Consider the following 26,901-nt stretch of genomic DNA (forward strand, 5'->3'; position numbering starts at 1 on the left):
CCCAAGGTGAAATTGCTCTCATTCCAGCCCCTCGAGCCGCTGTCCCGGAACTAAGAGCATCCAGGATCCCAGCTCCTCCCGCATTGCGCCCTGTAGCCTGCTCCATTGGGAAGGGATGTGCAGAGAGGTGGTTCCAGGGGGTGGAGCCTGGTCTTCCTGCTGCAGGTCTGAGTGTCCCCGGGCAGAAATAAAAAGCCCCGCACCGGAGCCACCGCTCAGTTGATGCAACATCTCTGCTGCCGTTAATTTGCACCCCAGAGGAACGGAGAGGGACCGAACAGGGCAAAGAGAATGCACCCATTTACCTTCTTGCTCCTCAGCTCTTTGCTGTTCCTGACTTCGGAAGGTGGTAAGTCTCCAGTTCAAGGTGATGTTTAAATTGATTCAATTTGCTCCAGTTTCCTTTGCGGTCTTTTTTCATTGTACAAAAAAAAGCAGGATAAAGCCGCCTTGAACTGTTCCGCATGATTTCTGTTACTGATCTGTCGCGCAGTGCTTTGCTATTAAGCTGGGAGTAATTGCAATGACCGGGACATAGGTAGCGAAGCCACTGCTAAGCAGAGGGACTGAGAGTGGGTTTAATATTGCACTGCAGGAACTCAGCAAAGTTCCTTCGACAGCACCTTCCAATTCCAGGATCACTGTCATCTACAAAGGACAAGGGCGGCACATACATGGGAACCTGAAAGTTCCCCTCCAAGTCACTCACCATCCTGACTTCGAAATATATCACCGTTCCTTCACTGTGGAAATCTTGGAACTCCCTCCCTAACAGTACTGTGGGTGTACCTACACCCCAGGGGCTGCAAGGGTTCAAGAAATCAGCTCACCGCCACCTTCTCAAGGTCATCTAGGGCAGAGCAATAACTGATGCTGTGGCCAGCTACGCTCACATCCCATAAATTAAAGATTAAAAAAAATAAAGCGGCAAAATCTGCCTAGCTACCAGTAAAGGGGGCTGAAATAACAGCACATTTCCTGCTCTGCCCCATCCACCTATCCGTTTGAACGCCTCTTTATTCCAGGGAGATTAATGAACAACTGAGAGTGATTGAGTCTAATCTAAGTGTCCAGATAGCACAGAGTAGGTCAAAGTTGGAAAGACTGTGTGACTGTAATCTGAGGCCGGGAGCTGGCGATTGCTTGGTTTTGACATTGTCTCCCCGTCCCCCATCCTGTGAGCTGCACAATTTGAGTTGTGTGCTCGTTTCATTTCCCTGTTGCTATTTAATGTTCCTGCAACTGCTGATTGTCAGTGAGTTCACTCTGTGTTCACTGAGACCTCTAGAATCTGTGCACAAAGTGTTTCTATTTAAATGTAACAAAGCAAAATGGCACTGGCCAAGATAATGTGGAGATTCGCATTTCATTGTCACCGGGTTGTCTCATTCCAGTGAAGCCTGCAACTCGCTAACAATATGAGTAGATGCAGTGACAACGTTACATAAACCGCAACATGATACGCAGATAGAAATAATGTCACGCCAGCAAGCTTTTACCTTTATTATCAAAGGATCAACTGTTATTCAGTGCTTAGACCTAACTGGAAATGGCCACAGGATATTTGGCTTCTGTTCTTAGGCAGAAGATTGTTTTTGAAACGGAGATGTATTTCGTGTTAGAACAATTAAGAGACCGAGAGCTCCACGTGCACAAGAAACTGTTAGATAGCCCTCCAACAGTACACATACTATGGGAATGGCCAGTGTACAGGGATGCTCTAGCTCCACATGGATGGTTATTCCAGAGAAACTGCCCAGGGCTCTCATTCCTGCTTTCTTGCTTCAACTTCTGTCACTATGTGGCACTATTCGTCAGGTGAAGGGCAAACCCCGAAAGCTTGTGAGTTTACTATCAAATAAATTGGTTGGACTTAAACCTGGTGTTGTCAGACTTCTTACTGTGTTTACCTCAGTCCAACGCCGGCATCTCCACATCATGACTATGTGGCACTGGCAGATTGGATGCCTGGTAGCTGTTGACATTGGCACATCACACGGGGTGACGACCCAATCTCTGTTCCTGTCGGACTCTGTAGCACATAGATATGGATGACACAGCTCATGTTGGGTGGGCACAGTTCTCGCTGGTAACTTTCGTAACAGAATGGTGTAAAGTACCGTCCTACACGGCCCCACCCTTACCACACACACACACACAAACACACATATTCCCCCGGTTCCTTCTCCTTACATCGCGGGCGAGTGCCCCTGGCTAAATGGAAATAGCTTTAGGCCTTGTATGGAATTGCGCACCCCAGGGCAGAGAATGTGGTAGTATCTGTCTCCACTGTGACTATCTTCATGGGTGATTAGCTACTCACAGGTCACACCCACACAGCGTCACTTCATCAAATTACTGAAAAGTTGCAACCCCGCCCCCCCGCTCCTCCCGAACTAATTTATGAATCTGAGTTGGTGCAGGGGAAGGCGAAAATAGGGCGCAAACCTACTCAACACTACACTTCTTCAACGCCTATTACACCATATCTGACACCACGTTAACACATTTGCAGCATCAGCGCCAGCACATCGTTTGCACACTCCCCAGTCCCTTCTTGCAAATGATGTCCTGGAGAGTGAGTTACTTCTCCCAATCCCTTGTTGCTGAGGCAATCCCCAAAGAGTTGTGCAGCAGCGACCCTTAAGGGCTCTGTCCCATTCTCCCTTCCTTCCGTGGCAAAATATAACGCCAAATCAAATAAATTGGTTGGACTTAAACCTGGTGTTGTCAGACTTCTTACTGTGTTTACCCCAGTCCAACGCCGGCATCTCCACATCAAAATATAACGTTGCCAGCCAGTTGGACGAGGCTTTGAGCATCGGACGCTAAATGAACTAAGCTCCGGATATTAAATACTTAGAGGTCTCTTGAAGTAACAATAACCACTGGATGTCATAAGTAATTCATTGTGTGAAGTGTTTTGACATGTAATAACTTGCTGGACAAATGGAAGTCGAGTCCTGTACCCGGACTGGTCTCCAAGTATATATTTATATGTTAGAAGCACTGAGTGGAGAAATTTCAAGGATGATTTTACTAGGATGATACCAGAACTGTAAGAGTGAAGCAGTCAATGATGTGATTCCAAACCTGTTGGATTTGAACCTGGTGTTGTGAGACTTCTATCTCTCAATGAAGATTGAACTTGCCAGAGCACCACTCTGTGAAAGAAAGACTCAGAAGGGGCTTGATAACAGTCTTTAACATTTTGAAGGGGTTTAATAGGATAGACGTAGAAAATATGTTTCCACTTGTGGGAGAGTCCAAATCCAGGCTCAGAAATGTGACAGATGCTAATTAATGTAATTTTTTAGTTTATTTATTAGTGTCACAAGTAGGCTTACATTAACGTTACAGTGAAGTTACTGTGAAAAAGTCGACACATTCTGGCTCCTGTTTGGGTACACTGTGGGAGAATTCAGCATGGTCAATGCATCTAACCACACGTCTTTTGGACTGTGGGAGGAAACCGGAGCACCCAAATGAAACCCATGCAGACACTGGGGTGGGGCTGGGGAGGGGAAGACTGTGTAGACTTCGCATAGGCAGTGACCCAAGCCAGGAATCGAACCTGGGTCCTTGGCACTGTGCCACCCACAATGTAACAGTCAATTCGGCAGAAACATTTTTATTCAGATAGCAGTGAGAATGTGGAGCTTGACATCACATAAAGTGGTTCAGGGAAATAGCATGGATGTATTTACGGGGAAGTCAGATAAGTAAATGGGGGAGAGAGGCATAGACTGCATGTTGACAAGTTGGGGTGGTGGGGGGGGGGGGGTGGAGGTAGTGAGAAGAGTGAGATGGAATACATCTGTATGCTGGATTTACAATAATAAGAAATGATGGGCAGAATTCGACAGGAATGATGTTGTGCTTAACTGCCTAGTTTTTACTGTCAACTTTTGGGGACGAATTTCTTATTGATTGTGTATTCCTGGGAATCGTTTTCAGGTCATGTTTGTGAATTGCTTTCCAGTCTTACAGGCTGACTTGAATTCCTCATTCTTGGAAATAATTTTTGAGTATTTGCAGAGATGGTTCTTTCATTTGAATGGGGAAGTGCCTCTCCTCTTTCCCTTGTCGAAATCAAACTGCAGGTCACTTTGCAGTTATTAATGAACACTGGAATTTGGCCAGTGCAAAAGAAATTTTCAAGCCTGTCCCTTAAGTTCCTACACTGCCTCCTTAAGTTCTGTAGATTCTGACACCTGTTTGTTTGACTTTTACTTCTCATTTATTATCCCATTTCTAACAGAGCACCACAATAATATAAATGAGATTAGATATTTCCATTGCCTCTGAGACACATTTCAGACGTGAACTGTGGTTAAAAAGGAAATAGCGGTTTTCGTATTGCTTTCAAGAGATTCCAAAGCACTGTACGACTAATGAGGTACTTTGAATTGTAATCACAGTTGTAACATAAGGAAATATTGCAGCCAATTGATGCACAATAAGGGCTTGCAAACAACATTGAGATAATGATCTGATCATCCATTTTGATAATGTTGGTGGAGTGATAAGCACTGACTGGGACTCTAGGGCAAGCTTCGCCTACTCTTCAAATTCTATGTAAAATAGCATCTTGGAATCTCTTCCATCAATCTTTGCAGGACAGATGTAGCCTCAGTTTTTAACACTTTCTCTGAAGTCTGCATCTTTCAGCTACAGTAAAAAGTCAGACAACACCAGGTTTTATTCCAACCGATTTATTTGATAGTAAACGCACAAGCTTTCGAGGTTTCAACGCCGGCACATCCACATCTTTCAGCTGCAACATTGAAGTGCCAGCATAGATGATGTGTTCAGATCCCTGGAATGGGACCTAAACCCACAACCCTCTGGCTCTGAGCCAAGAGTGACGTCCCTGAGCCAAAGCTGACATCTCAAGTCGGAATGAATATGACTTTTGAGCTACTCTGAATGCAGTTATTTTAGGATTGTCAAACATTTCCTGCAGCCTGAGCAGAATAAACAGTATAAGCCACAATAGCAGCTCTGTAGTACAAGAAATGAACTGTGTTGGGAACGTCTTGACACAGAATGGGCAGATTCTGCAGAATAAGCTTTAAGTTAAAGCAGGCAACGAGAGCCTCAGGGTACGTAAAAAAGGTCAGTTCTTCAATGTCAATTCCCTATAACAGTCAGTGTAGGTGTTGGGTATCTGCTCTGTGGAAGGCCAGATATCAGTATCCCATTTATAGAACAATCTATCAACAAGTGCTTAAATTGACAGCAAATTTAAGCTGGTGCAAGGCAAAGATAGCATTATCTGAGGCAGTGGCTTCTAACAGGGTAATACAACAATTGAAATGCTTCCATCCTAGTTACTTAGGCTGCTTTTAGAGTGAACAAGACTTCGCTGCTAGCTTGGTAGAATATGACATTCTACATCGCATGCAGGGAAGTACTTTCTGAATGCAAAGGCATTAGAAAAAATGATAGCCAGACACTCTGCATTGCTGTCGTGAAGATATGATTTCCCGTGGCCCATACAGTGAACAGTTGGAAACTGGACTCGTCAGCACAAGTGCTTGGATGTTTTTTATTCGTAGCTATTCTAAGGGAACTGCTGATCTGCAAGGGCGGTTGAGTTGGCTGAATAATCTGTTGACCAGTAATCAGGAAAAAACCCCTGAAGAGCAGAGAACAGGATGACAGCACAGATATTTTAAGAAGCATCGATATGCATTCCAAAACATAAGAAATTAAATGGAGGAGTAATGGTGAAGTGGGAGCTACTGGACGGCACAGTAGTTAGAAGCCTGGCTGAGGGAAAGGGCGGGGCAGGGGTGGGGGAACACACCTTCAGATTTTCTGTGTTACACAAATTCCACTGACTCCGTCTACATTTCCTGCTGCCTCAGAAAAGCAGCCAGCATAATCAGGGACCCCACACACCCTGGACATTCTCTCTTCCACCTTTTTCTGTCAGGTAAAATAATACAAAAGTCTGAGATCAGGTACCAACCGACTCAAGAACAGCTTCTTCCCTGCTGCCATCGGACTTTGAATGGACCTATCTTGCATTAAGCTGATCTTCCTCTACACCCTATCTATGTCTGTAACATTACATTCTGCACTCTCCCCTATCCTTCTCTCCTATGTACTCTATGAACGGTATGCTTTGTCGGTATAGCGTGGAAGGAACAATACTTTGTGCTGTATCCCAATATATGTGGCAATAAACTAAACCAATGTATCAAAAGCAGTTAACATGTTGCTGGGAGGAAGTGGGAATCAACACAGAAGTCTCTGGATGCACCCGGCAGTTTGTGATAATAAAATGAGTGAGAGAAAAGGCAATTCATTTAGGATTCCTGATCCTTATTGCTATTCAGTGACCTCAGCTGAAAAAAGAACGTGTTGAAAAAAACCTGACTTCACCCTTGCCCCATCAGCTGCTGAAAACTTCATTTCTGTCTGTGTTTAAATTCTTCCAGCATGATCCTGGCTGCTTCCCACATTCTATCCTACCTAAACTAAAGGTCATCCAAAACTCTTCTCCCTGTTGCCTTCCTCCTGTTTTCACTGTCTTAAACTGGCACCCAGTCAAGTAAAGTCTTGATTTTAAATTTCTCATTCTTGTTCTTTGTGAACTCACCCCTTCGTATCTGTGTCGTCGTCCCCCTGCCCCACAACCCTGTGGGATATCTGTGCTCATCCAGTTTTGTTCTTGTAAACTTCTCCAATTTTAATCATTCCTCCTTTTGTGGCCGTGCCTTTGGCTATCTAGGCCCAAAGCTAGCTCCCTAAACCTCCTCACCTCACCAATTTGCTTTCCCCCTTCAAGGTATTGCTTAAAACCTACCTTTGACCAAGTCATCTTTTATTTTATAATGCTCTTGTGAAGTGCCTTAGGACATTTCATGTAAATTAAGGTATTGTATGTAGTTGTGGGTACACAGAATTAGGTTGGCTTTTGATAGCTTCCCTGGATAAAAGTCCAATAGAACTATCAATCAAATTAAAACCATATAATAAAGAGATGAGAAAAGGCCAATTTTCAGACTTACAGAGGGGGAAAGGAAGGACATAGCTCATACCAGCAACATATAGGGAATATATTCTCAATCTCCAGAATGTTTCTGCCTCTCTAAGATCTGCAAGGAAGAATAATCACTTGCTTGAGCTACTGAAGGTCAACAAGACATGCAGAACGGAATGAAAGATAAGCAGTGATAAACTGAGAATGGAAACCATCTGCTAAATGGATTAGTTACAATAAGCAGTTAAACAGTTTTGCTTGTAACTCAGATGTTACATGCCAATTCTGTGCCAATTCTGTTTTGTCTGTCTTTATTTTGTTCAATCCCAAATAGTCAAGCACGAGATGGAGCAATATTGCAACAATTAGGCAATGTAATTTACAAAAGCTTCGTTCGGTCCAGAGACAACGTGGAAATTAACCACAACTGAGAACATGTGAAAACCTAAATAATTGATGCTGTTTGACAGATTATCTTTCACAATCTGTGCCAGGCCTAAGATATAACTAGTTCATATCTACACAGTATTGTTCATCTGTAAATCTGATCTGTGTTTTCGAGCAAAGGAGAAATTCTTTTAAGATACTTGAGTACGTTGATGTCGAATGGTTTTCAATTCTTTGTTGCAGCTGTCAGCATATCCATTATGTGGAGATGTCAGCGTTGGACTGGGGTAAACATAATAAGAAGTCTAACAACACCAGGTTAAAGTCCAACAGGTTTATTTGATAGTAAACCCACAAGCTTTTGGGGTTTGCCAGAGCATAACCACTGCTAGACAAAATGTGCATGAATGCATCTGTGTGAAGTTGTATCTGTGTGTGTCCTATGCTGAGTAACCTCAAATGAGCATTCTTTTCCTTGGAATGTTATCGATTGGGTTGTGAATTTGGAATATCTCACCTGATTTGATTGTACCTTTCAAAAGAAAAACAGAGTATTTTTTCCCTCCTGTGGTGGGGATAGGGGAGGATTTCTTAAAGTGCACTGTGGAATTCAATTACCCTACAATAACTGAAAGGGAACTGTTATCGAAATCTCAAAGGAATGCAGTCTCAGACCGGGAGAGTGAGATTCCCTTTCTAATTTGCATTGTTCAGTCGCTTACTAATTTTCAAGCAAGTGGACTTTTAAATTATAAGTCATAGAATCCCTACAGTACAGAAGGAGGCCATTCAGCCCATCAAGTCTGTACTGAACACAATCCCACCCATGCCCTATTCCCATAACCCCACACATTTACCCTGCTAATCCCTCTAATACTAAGGGTCAATTTAGCCTGGCTAATCAACATAACCTACACATCTTTGGACTGTGGGAGGAAACTGGAACACCAAGGGGAAACCCACACAGACACAGGGAAAATGTGCAAACTCCACACAGACACTGCCCCAAGAATTGAACCTGGAACACTGGTGCTGTGAGGCAGCAGTGCTAACCACTGTGCCACCAGCATGCTTCTATTCCAAGTGCTGGAAACAAACTTGACCCAGTTTAAAAGGGAAGCACAGCCAAACTCAGCCAACCGATAATTTTTAACATCATCATTCCCACTCTTGCTTTTACATTTCCAGTTGTTGTTCTTTTACCCTTGATTTTGTTTATTACTCTGTAATAAAAGCTCACCCGGTCTCTCTTCTTTATCATTCTATATGTTTCTTTTCTGTTCATCAAGAAATGCAGTTCAAATCTCCATTGTAGACAACAGAAAAAGCCTCCCTTTGCCACAATGTAACTCAAACTGGCATTTATTTATTTACCATATGGGCAGTGCAAAAACTGGCAGCAAGGACTGGTAACATTGAAAGGATTGGTAGAACCACAGAGCAAATAGGCAAAAGGAGAGCCCAAGTTACAAGATTAAAATAGTAATTGTGAACTTCCGATCAAGAATGTTTCACCGAATCTTGTTCCAGGTGGTGTAATGCGTGACACACCCACAATTACCTGACCATAACATATTTAGAAGGGAGCTGGCCAATCAGAGCAGGGTCAGTTGGCTCAGATTGAATTAAGTCTTTCAGATCCTGTTATTTACCATTCCCTCATTTCAAATTAGGAAACTTTGAACAATTTCTAGTGAATCTTGCGATAATGCAACTTGGCAATTATGCTTGTTGCAGTTTAATCAGTGATTATAAATGTTGTATAAAAGAAACAATAAAGTCCTCATGATTTGGTCTTTTCTTGCTGTTAATTAACAAAAGCACTATCTGAAATTTGAGAAGGAAGCCTGTTTCAATGGCCTGCTGGCAGCATAGCTGCGTCCATGTGGATCACTCCCACTGGGCTCGGGTGGGAACCAGGAAAATAGTATGGTTTTCCAATGTACGTTCCTCTGCTGGGAAAGTTACCCTCCACCACTGATGCTCAGTAGCAGCAGTGTGTACTATCTACAAGATGCACTGCAGCAATTCGCCAAAGATCCTAGGCAGCACTTTCCAAACCCACAACTATTTCCATCTAGAAGGACAAGGGCAGCAGATACATGGGAATGCCATCACCTGCATGTTCCCTCCAAGCCACTCACCGTCCTGACTTGGAAATTATATTGCCGTTTCTTCGCAGTTGCTGGGTCAAAATCCTGGAATTATCTGCCCAACAGTGCTGTGAGTCAACTCACAGAACATGGACTGCAGCGATTCAAGAAGGCAGCTCAAGGGCAACTAGGGATAGGCAATAAATGCTGGCCAGTCAGCGACATCCATGTCCTACGAATGAGTAAAAAAACACTGATCCACAGTCTACAAACTTAAGGCCCCATTTAGAGGCATTTAGAGAGGTGGGCAGCTTTTTGGTGGTGCCGGACAGCTTTTCGCTACACGGGGAGTCCACGAGCTGAATGCAGCTGAGCTGACTGAAGGGGTTGTCCAGTTTGGCCATGCTAATTAAAAAAAACTTTCACTTCTCCTCAGTGCATCTCCATTTTGAGATGCTTTCGTGTTCTCCTACCCATCTCTGCAGAGGTCAGCTGTCCCAGGTGGCCTGCTGAGGTTCAAGATCTACTGACCCTGTGACTGGGCCAGCAACACTGGGTGACTGCCCACAGTCTTTAATTGCGAGGTGAGCTTAAGGAGGCAGTCAGTTAAGAGGTCCGATTCTCCTAGCCTGTGTTCCGTGAATTTAGGTTTGGGGTCTGCATTTGGCTTTTAACTCTTGTTACGTTACCTGAGCAGAAACCCCAAAGTACGTTATGAAGTACTCAAACATGACAAGATACAATTCTTAACTGCTAACTTATCCCTATTAGTTTCGAGTTAAGCAATATTGGTGTAGGGAACTTAAACTCCTCTTCAAAATTAGTTAGCAGCAACACAAGCTTACGTGCCCTTTCTTGTTTGCCTTTGAACACCACAGGAGAGAGAGAGACAGAGACAGAGAGACACCTATCTTCTGATAGCTCCAAAACAGCAGGCTTCGGAGAGAGACAGAGACAGAGATACCTCTTACTTCTTTCAGAATCAGGCAGGGAATGTTTTATTTTGCTTGTAAGCTTAGCTCCTCCCATTAGCCTCTGTCTCTTGTTAGTCAACCTGAAGTCTACTCTGAAACCCCAGGGGAAAAAAACCAAAATAATCAAAAATGCATTTACCCAGATTAAGACAAGCACTGCATTAAGATCAATAATTAGCCTGCATTCTCAGCAGCTGAGCTGCCTGTTGGAGACAAATCAGCACCGTGAAAACAGAGCTGAATTTTGCACATACCCCTCACAAGAAACGTGGTATGAATAAATTTCTTAATGGCACACTTTCATCACAGTCTGCGTGAAAAACCTGCCCATTTCCTCACAGGAAGAGAAAAAATCTGGAGGGGAAAGTATCTGTGAGTTGGTTTTATAAATTTCTCATCAGTAAATTCCAGAGGCAGGGAACAGGACAACCATTTCAGAAATGGTATCAGCCCAGGGGGAATCCCATAGATAAAACAAGCAAATCAAGCAACTCTTGATGCCAGATACAGTAACTTCATTGCCCTGTTAATGTACGCCCACATGAGACACTAATAAAACATAGAAATAATGGCTTTCCATCTTCAGTATATATAAAACTCTAAAGATCAAATGTAGAGACTGGAAAATTAATTAAAATTTTTATGGAGACTTGGTTAGACCACATCAGAGAACTGTGTACGATTTTGGTTTCCACAATAGAAAAATGATTTAGAAAGCACAGTAAAAGATGAATTGCTAAATCCATTTTGGACTGTGGAAGCCAGAATTGTACACAGTTCTCTGCAATGTGATTCCAAGATTCTATAAATGTTCAACTTTACCTTCCTGCTTTCCAAATCCATACCTCTATAATTGAAGTCTCGAGGACACGGAGGAGATTCATAAGGATGTTACCAGGAATGAGGGATTTCAGTTATGAGGAGAGGTTTGAAAAGCCAGGGCTGTTCGGCTTGGAATAGAGAAAGTCAAGCGGTGATCTAACAGAGGTTTTCAGGATGGTGAGAGACTTTGAATTATGTGGGAAAATCCTCTTTCTGATGAGTGGGTCACGAAGTAAAGGCCAACACAGCGTGGTCATTTGCTCAGATTGAATTTGTGTATTCATACTGTAACTGCAATGTTGGCAGGAAGTGGTTTTGTTTACAAAAAATGCCAAATGTGTTGTAGAAACCTAAGGCCTGAACCGATTTTTGAAAAGAAGTGAAACCTTGGAGGAAAGTATCAACGTCTTATTAATTACATTGCATAAGTTTTTGACCAATAACCGCCAGTTGTTCCGAAACAAGTGAGGGTATTGGTCCACGCATAAATGGGGATAATAACATTTTAATTTGAATTTTGTATGTTTCTTTTGAGATTTTGCATTCTCTCTGTTGCAGTGTCTCTTTAAGCTGCTCCTTTAATTTGCTTATCTGAGTGGGATTTTTCTTCCGTGCCATAGCGTGTTTCGCAGTGACGGAAGGTTGGCATGCAGGCAGGGGGTCTTATGGTCCTGTTGTTGCCAGTGGGGTTTCTTGTTTAATGCGTCCCCCGCCACCGGGAAACCTGTGGCAGGGGAGCACCAGTCCTGCCGGTGTGAATGGCATCAAGAGTTTGGCATTTTACTTGTTTTAATCAAAAGGGCATAAGTGGGGATGACAGGAACGCTGAGGGGAGGAACTGGGAGAGTCTGTATGTTGGAAATGTTTTAAGGTAGAGGCTAGCTTCAAAGTTATTCATCTTCAATGTACAATTATTGAATTAACAGGGAGTTTCATATTACGTGTTAGCTTGGAATTTATATGACACAAAATATTTGCATTACTCCGCAATTCAGCTGCTTAGCATCAGCTTAGCAGTGTAAGTGCAGCGTTTCACTTTTGCATTATTATACTGGGACAATATTTATAAAATCTGAGGTTTATTTATCTCATTGTGGCTTAGATTAATTAAAATATATATTTAACCAAATATGATATTGCGGTTCTTAAAAATAAGGCAGAATAAGCCAATTTGGATAGTTCTTCGCGTACAAAGTTCCAGTCCGCACTAAAATTCAATATAATGTTATCAGCACAAAAGGATTCAGAAATCAGCCTATTAAAATTGTTGTAAATTTGGCAAGGTCTGCACTGTGTGTCCGGGGGTCTTGGGTGCAAAACCAAATTAATGACTGTATAATCTTTCAAAGGTATTGGAGGAAATCTAAGAAATAAACTAACTTTGTTTTCTTTTTTGCTTTTACCCAGCTGGCTGGTGCTACGACAGCGAGGATATTACCTGCGGTAAGGAGATAAAGTCACTTTAACAATCTGCACGCAGGGGTGGTGTACAGTATTGCCCAGCACAGTGCCTTGTCCATCACAAACATGTTTAAACCTAACACATCGTTCACCAATTTCTAGATTGCTGTTATCACCTTACTAATAAAAGGAAAGATATTGTAAGGAAAGTGTTGATAACAGCTTGAAGAAAAGTAAAAGAGGAACCGTCAGGGTTTGAACTGAACTGCGCAGGATGCTGGTTTACGTTACAAGAATCTTTCAATTGTGTTGGGGTTGTTTACTTAGTAATTTCTCCCCTATCATCTAGGGTATCAAAATCTCATTAATGAGAAAAATAAATGCATTTTGATTTAACTATTTGAAGAGACTTTTGAGATTGCCTGTTCTGGTTTAGCTGACAAGCTCACATGACTTTATGACTCACATGCTCTCTTCCAAGTTTACTCTGTAGAGCTCCGGCTTGTATGTGTTTTGACTTCACCAGCCTATTTTGTTTTGCCCTGTCACAAGACTCTGAATAACAATTCTGCAGTCAAGTTATCCAGCACTATGTTTCAGCTCCAGGCTGTCTTATTATTGTTTCTATACAACATGATTTTGCATTTGTATAGCACCTTCTAATATAGGCAAAACATCCTGAAAAGCTTCACAGGAACATAGTCAGAGTGCAAACTGGAACTGAGGGACATAGGAATAGATGATACACTGAACGATGTGCATGGATGACAGAAGAGACTGAGGAGAAAGTATAAAGATACCTTCTTAATTTTGAAGCATTTTGTCAAGTAATAGAGAAAGCAACAGCACCTCTGAATAGACAATGTAAGCCACCATCAGTGTGCTAAATGCACATCATTGTTCAAAAAGAGAAATCAGTTCAAACTCTCACTGCCTCTTCAGTTTGGCTCAATTTTCAGTTGTTGTCTTTTTCCCTTCTTAATATCTTTCCTGTTTTGATAACAGCCTGGAATTGACTGCCAACTATTTGTGTTAGTGTGAAGTTCTTCTTTCTGTCAGTTAAATCAAGGCAGAACCAGATTAAAATCAAAATGCGAGCACCTCCATTAAGCTAGTAGAAAGAAGTATTTGATGCCAGCATGTTAATGCATTGTACATCACAATCATTTCCAGGCTAATTACATGGCAAGGGTAATCATGGAACCCCTACAGTGTAGAATGAGTCAATGTGGCCCATCAAGATTACACCAATGACAATTCCATGTAGGCCCTTTCCCCAGAACCATTTACTCTGCTAATCCCCTTGACACTAAGAGTCAATTTAGCATGGCCAATCAATCTAACCAGCACATCTCTGGAGTGTGGAGGAAACAGGAGTACTCGGAGGAAACCCATACAAACATGGGGAGAACGTGCAAACTCCACACAGACAGTCACCCAGACTGGAATTGAACCCATGTCGCTAGCGCTGTGAGGCAGCTGTGCTAACCACTGGGCCATAATGCCACTCTGTTCAAAATCAACTGGCAGTGATGAATTAAAAACAAAACTCATACTCCACATCTAACATGCCGTCATGTTAAAGTCCCTGAAATACAGCTATCATTGTTTATAATATGCTTTTGCAAATTTTGTCCATTTTGCTAAAGTTAAAATAATTTATATCAGTTAGTAATTAAATCCTTCATTGCTGTAGCTAGTGCAATAACCAATTATTTGATTTTGATCTAAAGGAGAGCCATGTGGTCTTGGTGTTAGTTCCGTTTCTCTCTCCACAGAAGCTGTCAGAACTGCTGAGTTTTTCCAGCACTTGCTGTTTTTAATTCAGATTTCCAGTATCTGCAATATTTTGTTTTTATTCAATTCAAATATAAATAAGGTGACCATTTTGCCCCACCACTTCTGCCCAATTCACTGTCCCATTGCTAGCTCCAGCTATCTACTTGAGTCGCATTTTCCTGATCTTTTCCTGAATTCTTTAATAAGTCTCTTCAAATATTTAACTTCCTCCTTCTTAAGAGTTGTAAGCCACCAGCTCTTGCAAACTCTGCAATTGACTTTTGTTTTATTAAGCTGAGAATGATTTTTTTGGGATTATGAATATATAGTAAATAAGTACCCCAAAGCAAGTTTACAGCAATTTAATTGCTTTTTTTGAAACGAATTCGCTGTTATTTTCCAGGAGAATGCTGCAAACAATTTATGCATATCAAAGTCTTACCAATGACAGTGAGATAAATGACCAAATAAACTGCTTTGCTTCAGGGATAAGTGCTCATCTGAGTTCCACGCTCACCTTCTAATGTTATTCTGGCATTTCTTACAACCAATTTGAACAGACAGATCCTAAATTTAATATCTTATCAAAATATAACACATCTCATTTTGCAGCAGCTCCTCGACACTGTGCTGTGGTGTCAAACTAGATTAGGTGGTTAAATTGTAGACCACAAAATGAAGCTATACTCTTTTTACATAGTGCTACCTCTCAACATTGAATGCTGTTGTATAGAAATACGTTTTGTGCACTGCTAATGGACATCCATCTTCTTTTCAAGGACCCAGCACCTGGAAGGAAGAACATGTTCTGTGTGGGATGAATAAGCAGTCACCCATCAACATTGTCACCAAGAAAGCTAAATTTGATAAGAATTTGAGCCCCATTAACTTTGAGGGCTATGATGATGCTGATAAAAGCAAAAACTGGATAATCAAAAACAATGGTCACTCGGGTAAGTTCTAGAAAGTCAGTCCTTCTAAATGAAAGAGTTTATGTTGGCGCAGCAGAGAAGGTTGTAATGGAGCAATCTGATGGAATAAAAGTGGTTGGCTGGTAGTGCTCAGAGTAGACCATAAGATGTGGGAGCAGATTTAGACTATTTGGCCCATTGAGCCTTCTCCATCATTCAATGAGACCATCACAGATTTGATATGATAATCTGCTTGATTAAATTATTATTATAATTAAATTTATTATTAATAATAATTACATTTCTAAATGCTCTGCTATTGCATACTTTATAATGGACTCCTAACATTTTCCCATGACAGATGTTAAGCCAACTGGCCTAAAGATACTTGTTTTTTGTCTCCCCTTTCTTAACGAAGGGCGTTACTTTGGCAGTTTTCCAGAGAATCATAGAATCGTTACAGTGCAGAAAAAGGCCATTCAGTCCATCAAGTCTGCATTGACTATCTGACATTGCATCCCACCCAGGCCCTATCCCCATAGCCCCTCATATCCAGGAATTAAAGGTATTCTCCTGGATATTATTGGAAGCAACATCCGTTGGTGCATAACAACAAGTTGTGTGCTTTCTTTTCCCCATTTTCCTCAAATACTTTCATTTACTGGTGATAAAAATTCTGAAAATTGGAGGAAATGTTCTTAGACGGGCTGGGATGGTTACAGAAGGGAGGCCATTTTCTGAAATCTTCAGGAATACATCCAAGGAAAGTTGGCAACTCTATCATAGAGGGAAACTTCAGAACATAGACATTTTAAACAAAGGTTGAGGTTTGTTAGTTGTCGGCCAGCCTTCTCCAATGTCGCTCATCCACTGCCAGTGAGAATGGAAAATTGCGTTCAGTCAAATCTCCACTCACTGCAGCGGGACTGGAGAATCCCAGTCACGGGTGAGATTGGAGAAATCCGGCCATAATCTTTGTTGACTTTGAATTTAATTTGTTCCTGTTGTTTCTTGTTTTATAGTTCAGGTGACATTGAATGGAGACATTAACATCAAAGGGGGAAACCTTCCAGGGACATACAAGGCAGTCCAGTTCCATTATCATTGGGGAACAACTTCTGATCCTGGTTCAGAGCATACAATAGATGGGGAACAGTACCCCATGGAGGTAAGAGGTGCACTCCTTCAACTTAACTACTGTCTAGACAATAAAATCAGATTGTAATCCAGTTAAGAAAAGCTAGGATATACATGTTTTATTTTTAGAAATAGTTTATCTGCCCTACTTAATTTTTTCGGATTCCCTTAAAAGTTGGTGATGATTCTTAGGATAAAATCACTTGCTGTTGGTGTGGGAATCATGTATTCTAGTCTTTGCTAACTTTTAATGGCTGGAATATTTCCAGTGAGTGGCTGTAGTGTACATGGGATTTTCCAGCTGCACTCGCCCCAAGGCCGGAAATTCCCACCCAAGATCAACGGACCTTTGCACAGTCTGCTGAATTTTCCATCCTGCCTGCTATGATTCCTTTGGCAGTCAGGACGGGAATGTTCCACCCCAATGTAACTCTGTTGTTACCCCGAATACCTGCTTTCTGATCAGATTTTTAACCCGGAGTGTTATTGAAATCGCGTCTTCAAAGCTGGGTTTGATACAGCACCTTATTTTGTTACGTTCTGATTCTATGCTTCCACTGAAGTTCATGTGAAGCAAGCCAAATGAGTTCATGTGAGAGGATTGATCATTTGGAGTACAGAACCTAGCTAATTTCACTCAGATGGAGTGGCTGCATCTCCAGTTCTGAGGAGATTTGCCCTCTACGTTGACTGCCTAGTAATCCATCTGGATCATTTTTGCAGCCCAAAGTATTCCCAAATCTTAACGTTAGGTTACACCAGCAATGGCCCCATCATATTTTGCACCATAAATTAATAAGTAATGATTTTGCTCCCATCTTGCTGTAGGCTTATTAAAATTATAATTAGAATCATAGAATCTCTACAGCGCAGGAGGAGGCTATTCGGCCCATCAAGCCAGAGCCAACAACAATCCTGCCCCTCCACCCTATCCCGAGAACCCCAAGTATTTACTCTCCTGGTCCTTTGACACTAAGGGACAATTTAGCATAGTCAATCAACCTAATCCGCACATCTTTGGAGTGTGGAAGGAAACCGGAGCACCTGGAGGAAACCCATGCAGACATAGGGAGAATGTGCAAACTCCACACAGACAGTCACCCAAGGCCAGAATTGAACCCGGAGACAGCTGTGCTAACCACTGCACCACTGTGCCGCCCGTAAATTACTATGCAGCCTTCTGCACAATTTGTAACCATCATGAATTGTGTCTCTTGCAGTTGCACATAGTTCACCAGAATGAAAAGTACAGTACCTTGTCAAATGCTCTAAAACAGCCTGATGGCTTGGCTGTGCTGGGATTCCTGTTTGAGGTGAGTAATGTTCCTCAGTGTTTACACTACTGCTGGCAGGGGTCACCTCAGCAAATTGTGAATGATTGAGATGTTGTCCTCTGTCATAACAGCAGTATTGTGGAATGACATTTAATGTTCAAAACTAGTTTGAAGGAAATTAGAATTGCAGTCTATTTTAGTATTGCATCTATCATTGAGCACAATGCAGGATGGTGTATTATCTCAGACCAAATTCCGAGTACATTGGGAACTCACCAGCAACCTGCCTACTTCTAGGCTTAATGGAGCGGGTATAAGGGACTGGCAGCAGCCAGGAGGTGAATTAGCAATTTAATCATTTTATTGAGGCTGGTAGCGTTGGATTTATCAGGAACAGTCAGATTTGCTGGTGACAGTAGTTGGATTTGCTAGGTGAAGGTATCTGTCTTTGGAATCCTGATTTGTGGGCCAGGCATTGTAGGAGTGCTTCCCCTGTACACTTAACCACAATACCCCCTCCACCCCTTCCCCAGACTTCCCCTCCAACAATATGGCTTATAGTTATCTCTTTATCTCATTCCAGGAATCATCTGAAGGGAATTCAAAAATCACCAACGTGATCAATGCCCTGAAGTATATTCCACAGACTGGTATGTACACATTAGAGAGCAAAGAAATTCCACTTATTTCCCCATCTGATTGTCCTTCCCACTCCCTCCAAGTCTCTCTTGTTATTTCCTCTGATTCTCTCCGATCCCCCAGTTATAATGGGGGTGGTTTATGGGGCTAGTGAGGACAAGTGGCACTGTCACTGCAGGGATAGTAATTGCTTCTGGTGGGCCAAAGAGTGCCTGGAAAGGCTGCCAACCCCTCCCTCCACCAACCCTTCCCATTGGTAGGCTGCCAAGGTTTACCTGGTGGTTCCCAGTCACGCTGGCAGGCCCCCACATTACTGATAAAATGCCAGCAGAGGCAGGAAGTGTGCTCAGTTAGCCACTTAAGTAGGCCAACTGGACCCCAGGTAGACCATCTGCCACATTTCCCATTCCCGCAGAATGCCATAGTGGTGGGAAGATGTTTGGTAGACCACCTGATGCCTTCCTGTGACATTTTGTCAGCCTTCCCACCTCCAGCCAGCTGGCAAAATTATCCCTCTGTCTCTCTCAACTCTAATTGGAAATTCTATGCTTGCATTTTTGGTGCAACCCTGGCTTCCTCAGTTCTGATGGGGAAACTTAGGGGTGCCGACTGGCACAGTAGGATGAATAACCTTGCCCTGTCTGGCAGTTTTTATGATTCGATGACAAACTAGGCGGCAGCAAATGTGGAGAGAGAAAAAGAATTGGTCTTCAACTGGTGGAGCAGTGGAAGATTTAGGATGATGCAGTCTGGGGTCCTGTCACTTTTCTGCCTCCATCCTAGTTAAGCCCAAATCAGGAAGGCTCATAGCCATCCCACCAATTGATGTTTTAAGTGGCCAATTGATGCTTTCTTGAGGGTCTCATCTTGCTGCTGCCAACAGTTGTGGAAAGGGGGGTAAGGAGCAAGGAATGAGGGGTGGGGAGGATCTGTTCACTAGATTGATTCTGGGGATGAAAGGGTTGACGTATGAAGAGTGATTAAACAGTTTGGGCTTATACTCACAGGAGTTTAGAAGTTTGGAAGGGGATTTGATTGAGGTGTATAAAATTTTTAAAAAGAATTGATAAAGTAGATGTAGACCAATGTTTCCTCTGGGGCAACCTCAAACAAGAGGTCATAGGAATAGTTTGCGAGGCGTTTGATTTAAAACTGAGATGAGAAGGAATTACTGCTTGCAAAGTGTGGTGAATTTGTGGAACTCATTGCCCCATGGTGCGGTGGAGTCTAAATTGTTGAATGGTTTCAAGAAAGAGATATATCCCTAATAAAAAAGGGGAAGTGGATTTGAGACCAATCAGCCTTGATCTGATTGATAGCGGAGTAGGTTCAAAGGGCTGAATTTGCCTACTTCTTCTCCTAATTCCTATCTTCAATCACCATAGAGAGCCAGAAAGCAAACTCTGCTCTGTTAGCTTGTGGGCTCTCCCCAGGGTGGGAACTCTTAGTGTCTGGTTAAAGTATCTGGTATCAGGTTAGTGGGGGGCCATTGCTCTCCTTTGAACTTTGCCTCTGAACACCTCACCTGCGACTTCACATGCGTATGTGCGTGCTTGCACACTCGCACGCGTGCGCACACACACACACACACACACACACACACATTGAACTGAAACATTTTGTCTGCATCAGTGAATGTTTGAAGCATTTTCTGTTTTGCTTTCGGTATTTTTCCAACTTGAGTTTGTCAAATTCGAGCCTCTTACTTATCTGCGCACCATTAATTTTCTCTTCTGGTTTTGTTTTCTTTAATGACTCCTTGATGCCTCTCATCTTTCAAGGCCATTCAATTTCAAAGAACCTTTCATGGAAAAAATGTTGTCGACTCATTATGTGTGAATGCCTTTGCCTCTGAGACAATCTGACAGTCAGCTGATTCAATAAAATGCAACAGTCAGCACTTTCAGGAATCGGGAGAACAATGTCGAGAAAATAATTGTTTGATTAAAATGCATCATTTTGTATTTCTCTCCTTCTCCCTTTGCTCTTGTTTTGATCCATTGATAATCCGATGCAGAAAGTGATTCCGAGACTAAAGTTCTCTCTGCTTGAACTGAACTGGTATTATCAAGAGAGCCAAGCTGTGGAGAAGGCATATGCCTTTCAGAAACACATTCCCCTTCTGATACCTGAAATTCTATAACCCTGCTCTGGTAACAGTACTTTCTGCAGTAAATATAATGACTCTCTCTTTCTGACACTTGCTGTGTAGTTACAGGCTGCAGTGGTTGGCAGGTCTTGTGAGAAGTGAGAGGAGTTTTGGCTGGGAAGCCCAGAATCATGTGATACTGTTTTAATGCGTGTCCTTTTTTTATTGTTTCAAGCAGGTTTCCTAACTGGAAGCCAGCTTCATTGGCATTCAATCATGTGGGGAATGCTCAGGAGGGAGGGTCCAAATCCGAATTGCAGAAGGGTGCTGAGCTCTGGTCCTGGCAGTAGTCTGATTGTGAGGCTGTCTTTAGTTTTTTAATGCTTAGGGACTTTGAATCCTGGGTGTTTGTCTTCCCCACACCCTATAATCTGAAGTAATGCTGCTCCTGGCCCACAAGCAGTGCTGTAAAAGTTCTTGGCTCTTGCATTGAACAGTCCAATTACCTCCCTACACCCAAACCTGGGATTGCTAATGTTTAGGAAAATCAGATAAAACCCAATTTAATCTCCAGATGATGAGGTTAATTATTTGACATGACATCTCATTATAATGTTTAGATGGACAACCCCCTTCTGGGTTGTCTCCATATTGAATAATTTTGATGTCATGGTTTTGAGTTGCTATATAAAGTAAACATCACATGGGCCCTTAGTAATGCGAATGAATAGATGGGGTTTGTAAGCCTGAGAGATGTTTTCTAGTCCATAGCAAAGCACTTGACCAATTTACCCGTCATGCTTTGCAGTCAAGTTAAATTCAAGACAAGTTTGTTTGCAGAACACCTCCATTAAAACCAGAAGGGAGCAAATTGGAGTCAGCTCTGAATTCTATTTAATTTTCAGATCCTATCTGATGCAAACTGTAACTTGTAATGGTTACTTAGTTTGGACATATGAAGAACATGACTAGACCAGGTCAGGCAGAAGTCAAACCACAATCGTTAATTTGGATGTACTTCAACAACATATTATATTGTCAAGACCCAATGTATTTCAACCAAAAGTTTTACTGTCAAAACCTAGCAGACTCTTATGAAGCAGACACGAAGACTGTCATTTGGCAGTTATGTAGGCAGCACACCTACCATCACCTACTAGTCCATGTTGATTGTGGTCTTTGCGGCTGACTAGATCACTCTTGCCTTCAGCTGCAACAAAGTTAATCAGGTTCTTTGTACTGTCTACGGTTAAGAGATAGGGTGAGGGGAAGTCTTCAGTGTGTGATTGACACACCCACTGTTGCAGAGCACTTCTTGGAATCTGCCTGTAAAGCTCCAAGCTCCCTGTTGTTTCCGACTCTTGGCCACTTATTCAGCCTCCTCAGACCTGGTGGATGTTTTTGCAATTTGTTCTTTCTGAACTTCTTGTTCAGCAAATAACCTCTAATGCTGAACTTTTTATTTTGCAAACAATGGTATATGCTGATCACCTTGTTCTGCAAACACACCAGGCCTGAATTTAACTTGACTGCAGAACATAATGGGTAAATTGGTCAAGTACCTTGCTGTGGAGTAGAAAATCACTCTCTTGGACTTACAGAATCCATCCAATTATTTGAGGTTCAAATGATCCTCAAGGCCTTCATTTTATATAGCAGTTCAAATCCATGGCATCGAAATTATTTCATATGGAGACAATCTTTGACATGTTCAGAGTAAATTTCTCTGTGTTCACCCACCCACCCCCCCCCATTTTAATGAAGTCATTAGCCCACTAATATAACGTGCTGAATAACTTTGTAAAATAATGGAGTTAACATGAGCTATTTTGTGTTCATGCACTAATCTTCTTCGCAGATTGTCATTTGTGGTCTGCTTTTCTTATTATCATTTGTCTTCTACAGTTAACATTCAAGCTGTTTATTCTTTGCTCACTTTTGTTTAGGTAACATCACAAAGCTGGAACGTTTTCCACTGGAGAGGATGATACCAGACCAAGAAAAGCTTGTTAAATACTACCGCTATCAAGGCTCATTGACTACGCCGGACTGTAATGAGGCAGTAATATGGACAGTGTTTGCAGAACCCATTCCTATCAGCAAGGATCAGGTATAGTTTGAGCCCTGAGCTCTGGGGTAGACTATCAGCCAGAGAGATTTTCACTGCTTTTTTTTTTCTCTCTCATTCTCTTCAATCTGCTTAAAGGGGGCAATTTTTGCACTGTGGGACAGGGATCAGTTGAGATTATTCCTCAGCAGCAAGGGAGGACTCCAGGGAACCGAGCACATAATTTAGGCTGTCATTTCAGACATGGAGCACTGAGGGAGTGCTGCACTGCCTGAATTGCCAGTTGATTTTCAATGCCAATTTAATCAGGCAAGTGGATTTTACAGAGTGGTGTTGAGAGCCACAATTAGCCAGCTTTTGAAATTGGCTATATTTTATTTGTCAGCGCGCTGCGTTTCAAGTCAGGAAGCAAAGCTACCTGTCATGATCTGCCTCAGGTGTATGTGCTTTTGGGTTGTCATGGAGAAGCTACCTGATGCTTTCAGTTCAGGAGCTCTCAGCTCCTGCCATTGAGGATCATAGACTTCCTACAGTGCAGAAGGAGGCCATTCGGTCCATCGAGTCTGCACTGACAACAATCCCATCCAGTCCTTATCCCCGTAACCCTACATATTTACCCCACTAATCTCTCTAACCAATGCATCCTGAGACACTAAGGTGCACTGTAATGTGGCCAGTCAACCTAGCCCGCACATCTTTGGACTGTGGGAGGAAAGCAGAGCACCCACAGGAAACCCTCATGTTTGCAAGGGTTTCCTCCGAGTGCCCTGGTTTCCTCCCACGCTCCAAGGTTAGGTGGATTGGCCATGCTAAATTGCCCCTTAGTGTCGGGGTACTTCGTGGTACTATGTGGATCGGGCCTGGGTGTGATTGTTGTCGGTGCAGGCTCAATGGGCTGAATGGCCTCTTTCTGCAGAGTGGGGATTCAATGATTTTATATCTTATGGATGTGTGATTAAGGCGTACAACAATAAACTGTAGCATTCTTTACATTGATGGAGAAAACACTCGACGGAATTGGTATAACAGGTAAAATTATTGCCGTCTGAAAATTTAACGTGTATGTTATTTTGTTTCAGCTCAACGCATTTTCGAAAACTCTTTCCTTCAGCAATTCAAAACCCATGACTTTAAATTTCCGACCTGTCCAGAAACTAAATGGTCGCACAGTCCATGTGTCAGATTCAGCTGTCAGGCTTTTCAACGCTGCAGGGTTATCAATGGTGATTGCAGTCTGGACATCTATATTATTCAACTGAGGAAACCTGTAGATCACAACATTATCACAAGGAAAGTGAATTTTCTTCTTTTGGACAATGGATTTAAAAGGGAAACTCCAGTGATATAAATATCTTGCTTGACCTGCACTGATTAACAGTAACTGAAACATTGCTTCTCATTTGGGAAGCCTTGAAGTGAAAAGGGAACAAAGTAAAATCAGTCTTGTCATCACTTTAATCCACTCACACAGTTACCAGATAGGTGGTAATGATGCACTAGTTTGTTATTTTTACAGTGTATGTGCAGTGGTACATTGGAGAGTGTTGAATGAGGAAATCTCATTGGAACATGTTTTGTTTCAATCAATAGATTGTCCTTCATAACAGAAGTCCATTTTTCACACCTGCAGTATAATGCGGGAGAGGGCTGTAATAATTGCAATAAATTAAAATATTACAAACGAGAGGAAAATAAAGCACTTGAACTTGCTACGGCACCCTGCCAAAAACACAGTGACCGTGCTTGGTTCCTGAATCAACAAGCAGCTATTTAGCTGCCTCTTATCTCAAGAAGCTTTGTCCGGTGGGTCTATCCAACTGGCACTATTTCAAAGCGATAAACAAAGATAATGGGGGAGGGAGGGGCGGGCACGGGTTTTAGTGTCCGTAGATTTTAATTAGGTTGTTGGCACTAAGAGGCTCTGGTGATTTTTAATCGTCGTTCTGAGGAAATTATTTTGATAAGTTAGGCGTTGCAGAGTGTGCAGAGGAGATTTGCTCGATTGGTCCCAGGATTAGAAACTCCATTATGTAGAAGCTGGATTAGACCTCCTTTGAGCAGAGAATGTTAAGGGGAGATTTAACAAACGTGTTTAAAATGATATATGGTTTTGACAAGTGTAAATGAAGAGAAACTATTTTTGCTGAAGTGTTGGGCAGCGTTTAGAAGGTGCAGATTTAAAATGACTGGTAAATGGACCAGAGGGATAATGGGGACTTTTAATTCAAATGTCGATATGATCTGGGTAGAGTTACAATTGCAGTTAAAGCCTCCTGATGCGATAGATTAATCGAGGTGTACAGCACGGAAACAGGCCTTTCGGCCCAACTCGTCCATGCCGACCAGGTTTCCTAAACCATACTAGTCCCATTTTCCTGCATTTGGCCCATATCCTTCTAAACCTTTCCCATCCGTGCACCTGTCATTCCCACAATCTGAATATTTAAAGGAGGGCTCTGCTGGGGTAAAGCTTTACTTCCAAGACCTGGTTTAAATTGCAGATGACAGGATCCAGGTGGGGCACTAGCAGGTAAATCACCCAGCCAACTTTTACTGCCACCCCTGGTTTCCAGTAGGGTGCGTAGACAACACCAATATATTAGCTCTGCCACCAGGATGGAGTGGGCTGCGCGCCAATTCAGTCTCAACTTTATTTGGCATTTAAAGTATTGGTAGCTTTACTTTGACACTCCAGGAATGAGTCCAAATAAAAATCCTTTTTCCTGAGATTTCCCTTTAAAATAGAATTATTCACTCCGCTCAAAGTTTTACTAAGCTTTATGCATTTTATATTTGTTGTATCGACACTAACGGACATGGCGAAGGATCAGGCAAATAATTTAATTTTATACATTTGTACAAAACAAACTTATATTTTCCAAATAAATCTGATTTTAAAAAAAAACAAATTTGGAATGCTTGTAGCTTTTCACTTGATGATGCGCTTGAAATTAATGTTTAATAACTAATCATCAGTCAATTCTTAAATGTACGTGCAGCACAATTTTAGTCAGTGCCACCTCTAACTAGATTCCTCTAACAGATACTTTGAAATATCATTTATGGAGCATTGCCTGGGTCTCAGCTGGCAAGTTGTGCAGACCAACAAAGAGGCACCAAAACGGCCCATCAAAAGCAGATTCCTACCCACCCCCCCCCCCTCCACCTCAAACTCCAGCCCTAAGCAAGCTGAAGTACTTGCGATCACACTGCAGTATTAGCAGCAGGGTAACCAAAACAAACAGGTTAGCATCTCATTAAAATAGAAAGTGAATTTTAAATAAAGTAATGTGTCCACTATGACTATATAGTGCAATTTCCTGGGTGACAGCATCAATTTGAACGGAACAGTCAAATGTCTAAAGGAAATGTTAAGGGAAAAATTAAGAATATTTCGTTAAAATACATAAATCAAGTTTCAATTTTACACAGTTTTCAGAGTTTATACACAGACATAGTCCTTGTATCATTTTGCTATGGAACTTAGATTGAATTAAACAGATATTTTATGGAAACTGGAGAGTGCAGGTTGGTGGTGAGCTACACGTAGATTGTAGCGATCAGTGGATAGTGCCATGTTTATACATGCGCTTCCCAACATACCATGTCTGGACTGTATGGTTAGCACTGCTGTCTAAGAGCGCCAGGGATCCAGGTTCAATTCCCAGCTTGGATCACTATCTGCGCAGAGTCTGCACATTCTCCCCGTGTCTATGTGGGTTTGCTCCGGTTTCCTCTCACAGTCTGAAAGACATGCTGGTTAGGTGCATGTTCCGTGCTGAATTCTCCTTTAGCGTACCCAAACAGTTGCCTGAGAGTGGGATTTTCACAGTAACTTCATCGCAATGTTAATGTAAGTCTACTTGTGACACTAATAAATAAATTCTAAGGGCAAAAATGTTTGATGGATCATCAATTTGCTTCTCAGTTGCAAACTGGATTGATGAAATTCCTATTTTCCTTAACATGAGTAAAAAGCTCTTCCTTCCACCACTTTACATTCGGCAGATCATCCTCTGGGTTGTCTCTGTGTCAATGTTCCTTCTAATGTGATCAGATTGTTAGCTTGAGTCCCTGTGCTGAGGGAGAGGGAACAGAGTGAGGCAGGTTGCCCCTGCTCTCCCATCAGATGGAACTACCCTCTCCACCCTGCCGACCCCTCAGGTGCCAACCTTATATTTGGAGGACGGCGCTCTTGTCTCCTGCATGATGGGCATTTAAATACATACTTTAAAAAAAAATTCTTTGTGTCTTTTACCCTCACTAGTAGATAATGAAAAAGATTGAAAAAATATCAATGAATATCTATTGTAAGTCTGAATAGAAAAGAGTC

The 26,901-nt window shown here is 42.1% G+C and overlaps 1 protein-coding gene across 1 annotated transcript; it reads left to right on the plus strand.

The window, feature by feature from the left end:
- Nucleotides 1-25,731, plus strand: ca4a (carbonic anhydrase IV a). The gene is made up of 8 exons (XM_080210739.1): nucleotides 1-349; nucleotides 12,678-12,713; nucleotides 15,230-15,403; nucleotides 16,384-16,529; nucleotides 17,719-17,811; nucleotides 18,356-18,422; nucleotides 22,447-22,610; nucleotides 23,648-25,731. The coding sequence occupies exons 1-8, from the start codon at nucleotides 292-294 to the stop codon at nucleotides 23,825-23,827; spliced, it is 918 nt and encodes a 305-aa protein (XP_080066865.1). The 5' UTR covers nucleotides 1-291; the 3' UTR covers nucleotides 23,828-25,731.
- The last annotated feature ends 1,170 nt before the right edge of the window (nucleotides 25,732-26,901 follow it).

The sequence above is a fragment of the Carcharhinus amblyrhynchos genome, chromosome 23, assembly GCF_965287045.1.
Source record: "Carcharhinus amblyrhynchos chromosome 23, sCarAmb.v2.hapA, whole genome shotgun sequence".
In the NCBI taxonomy this organism is placed as follows: Eukaryota; Metazoa; Chordata; class Chondrichthyes; order Carcharhiniformes; family Carcharhinidae; genus Carcharhinus; species Carcharhinus amblyrhynchos.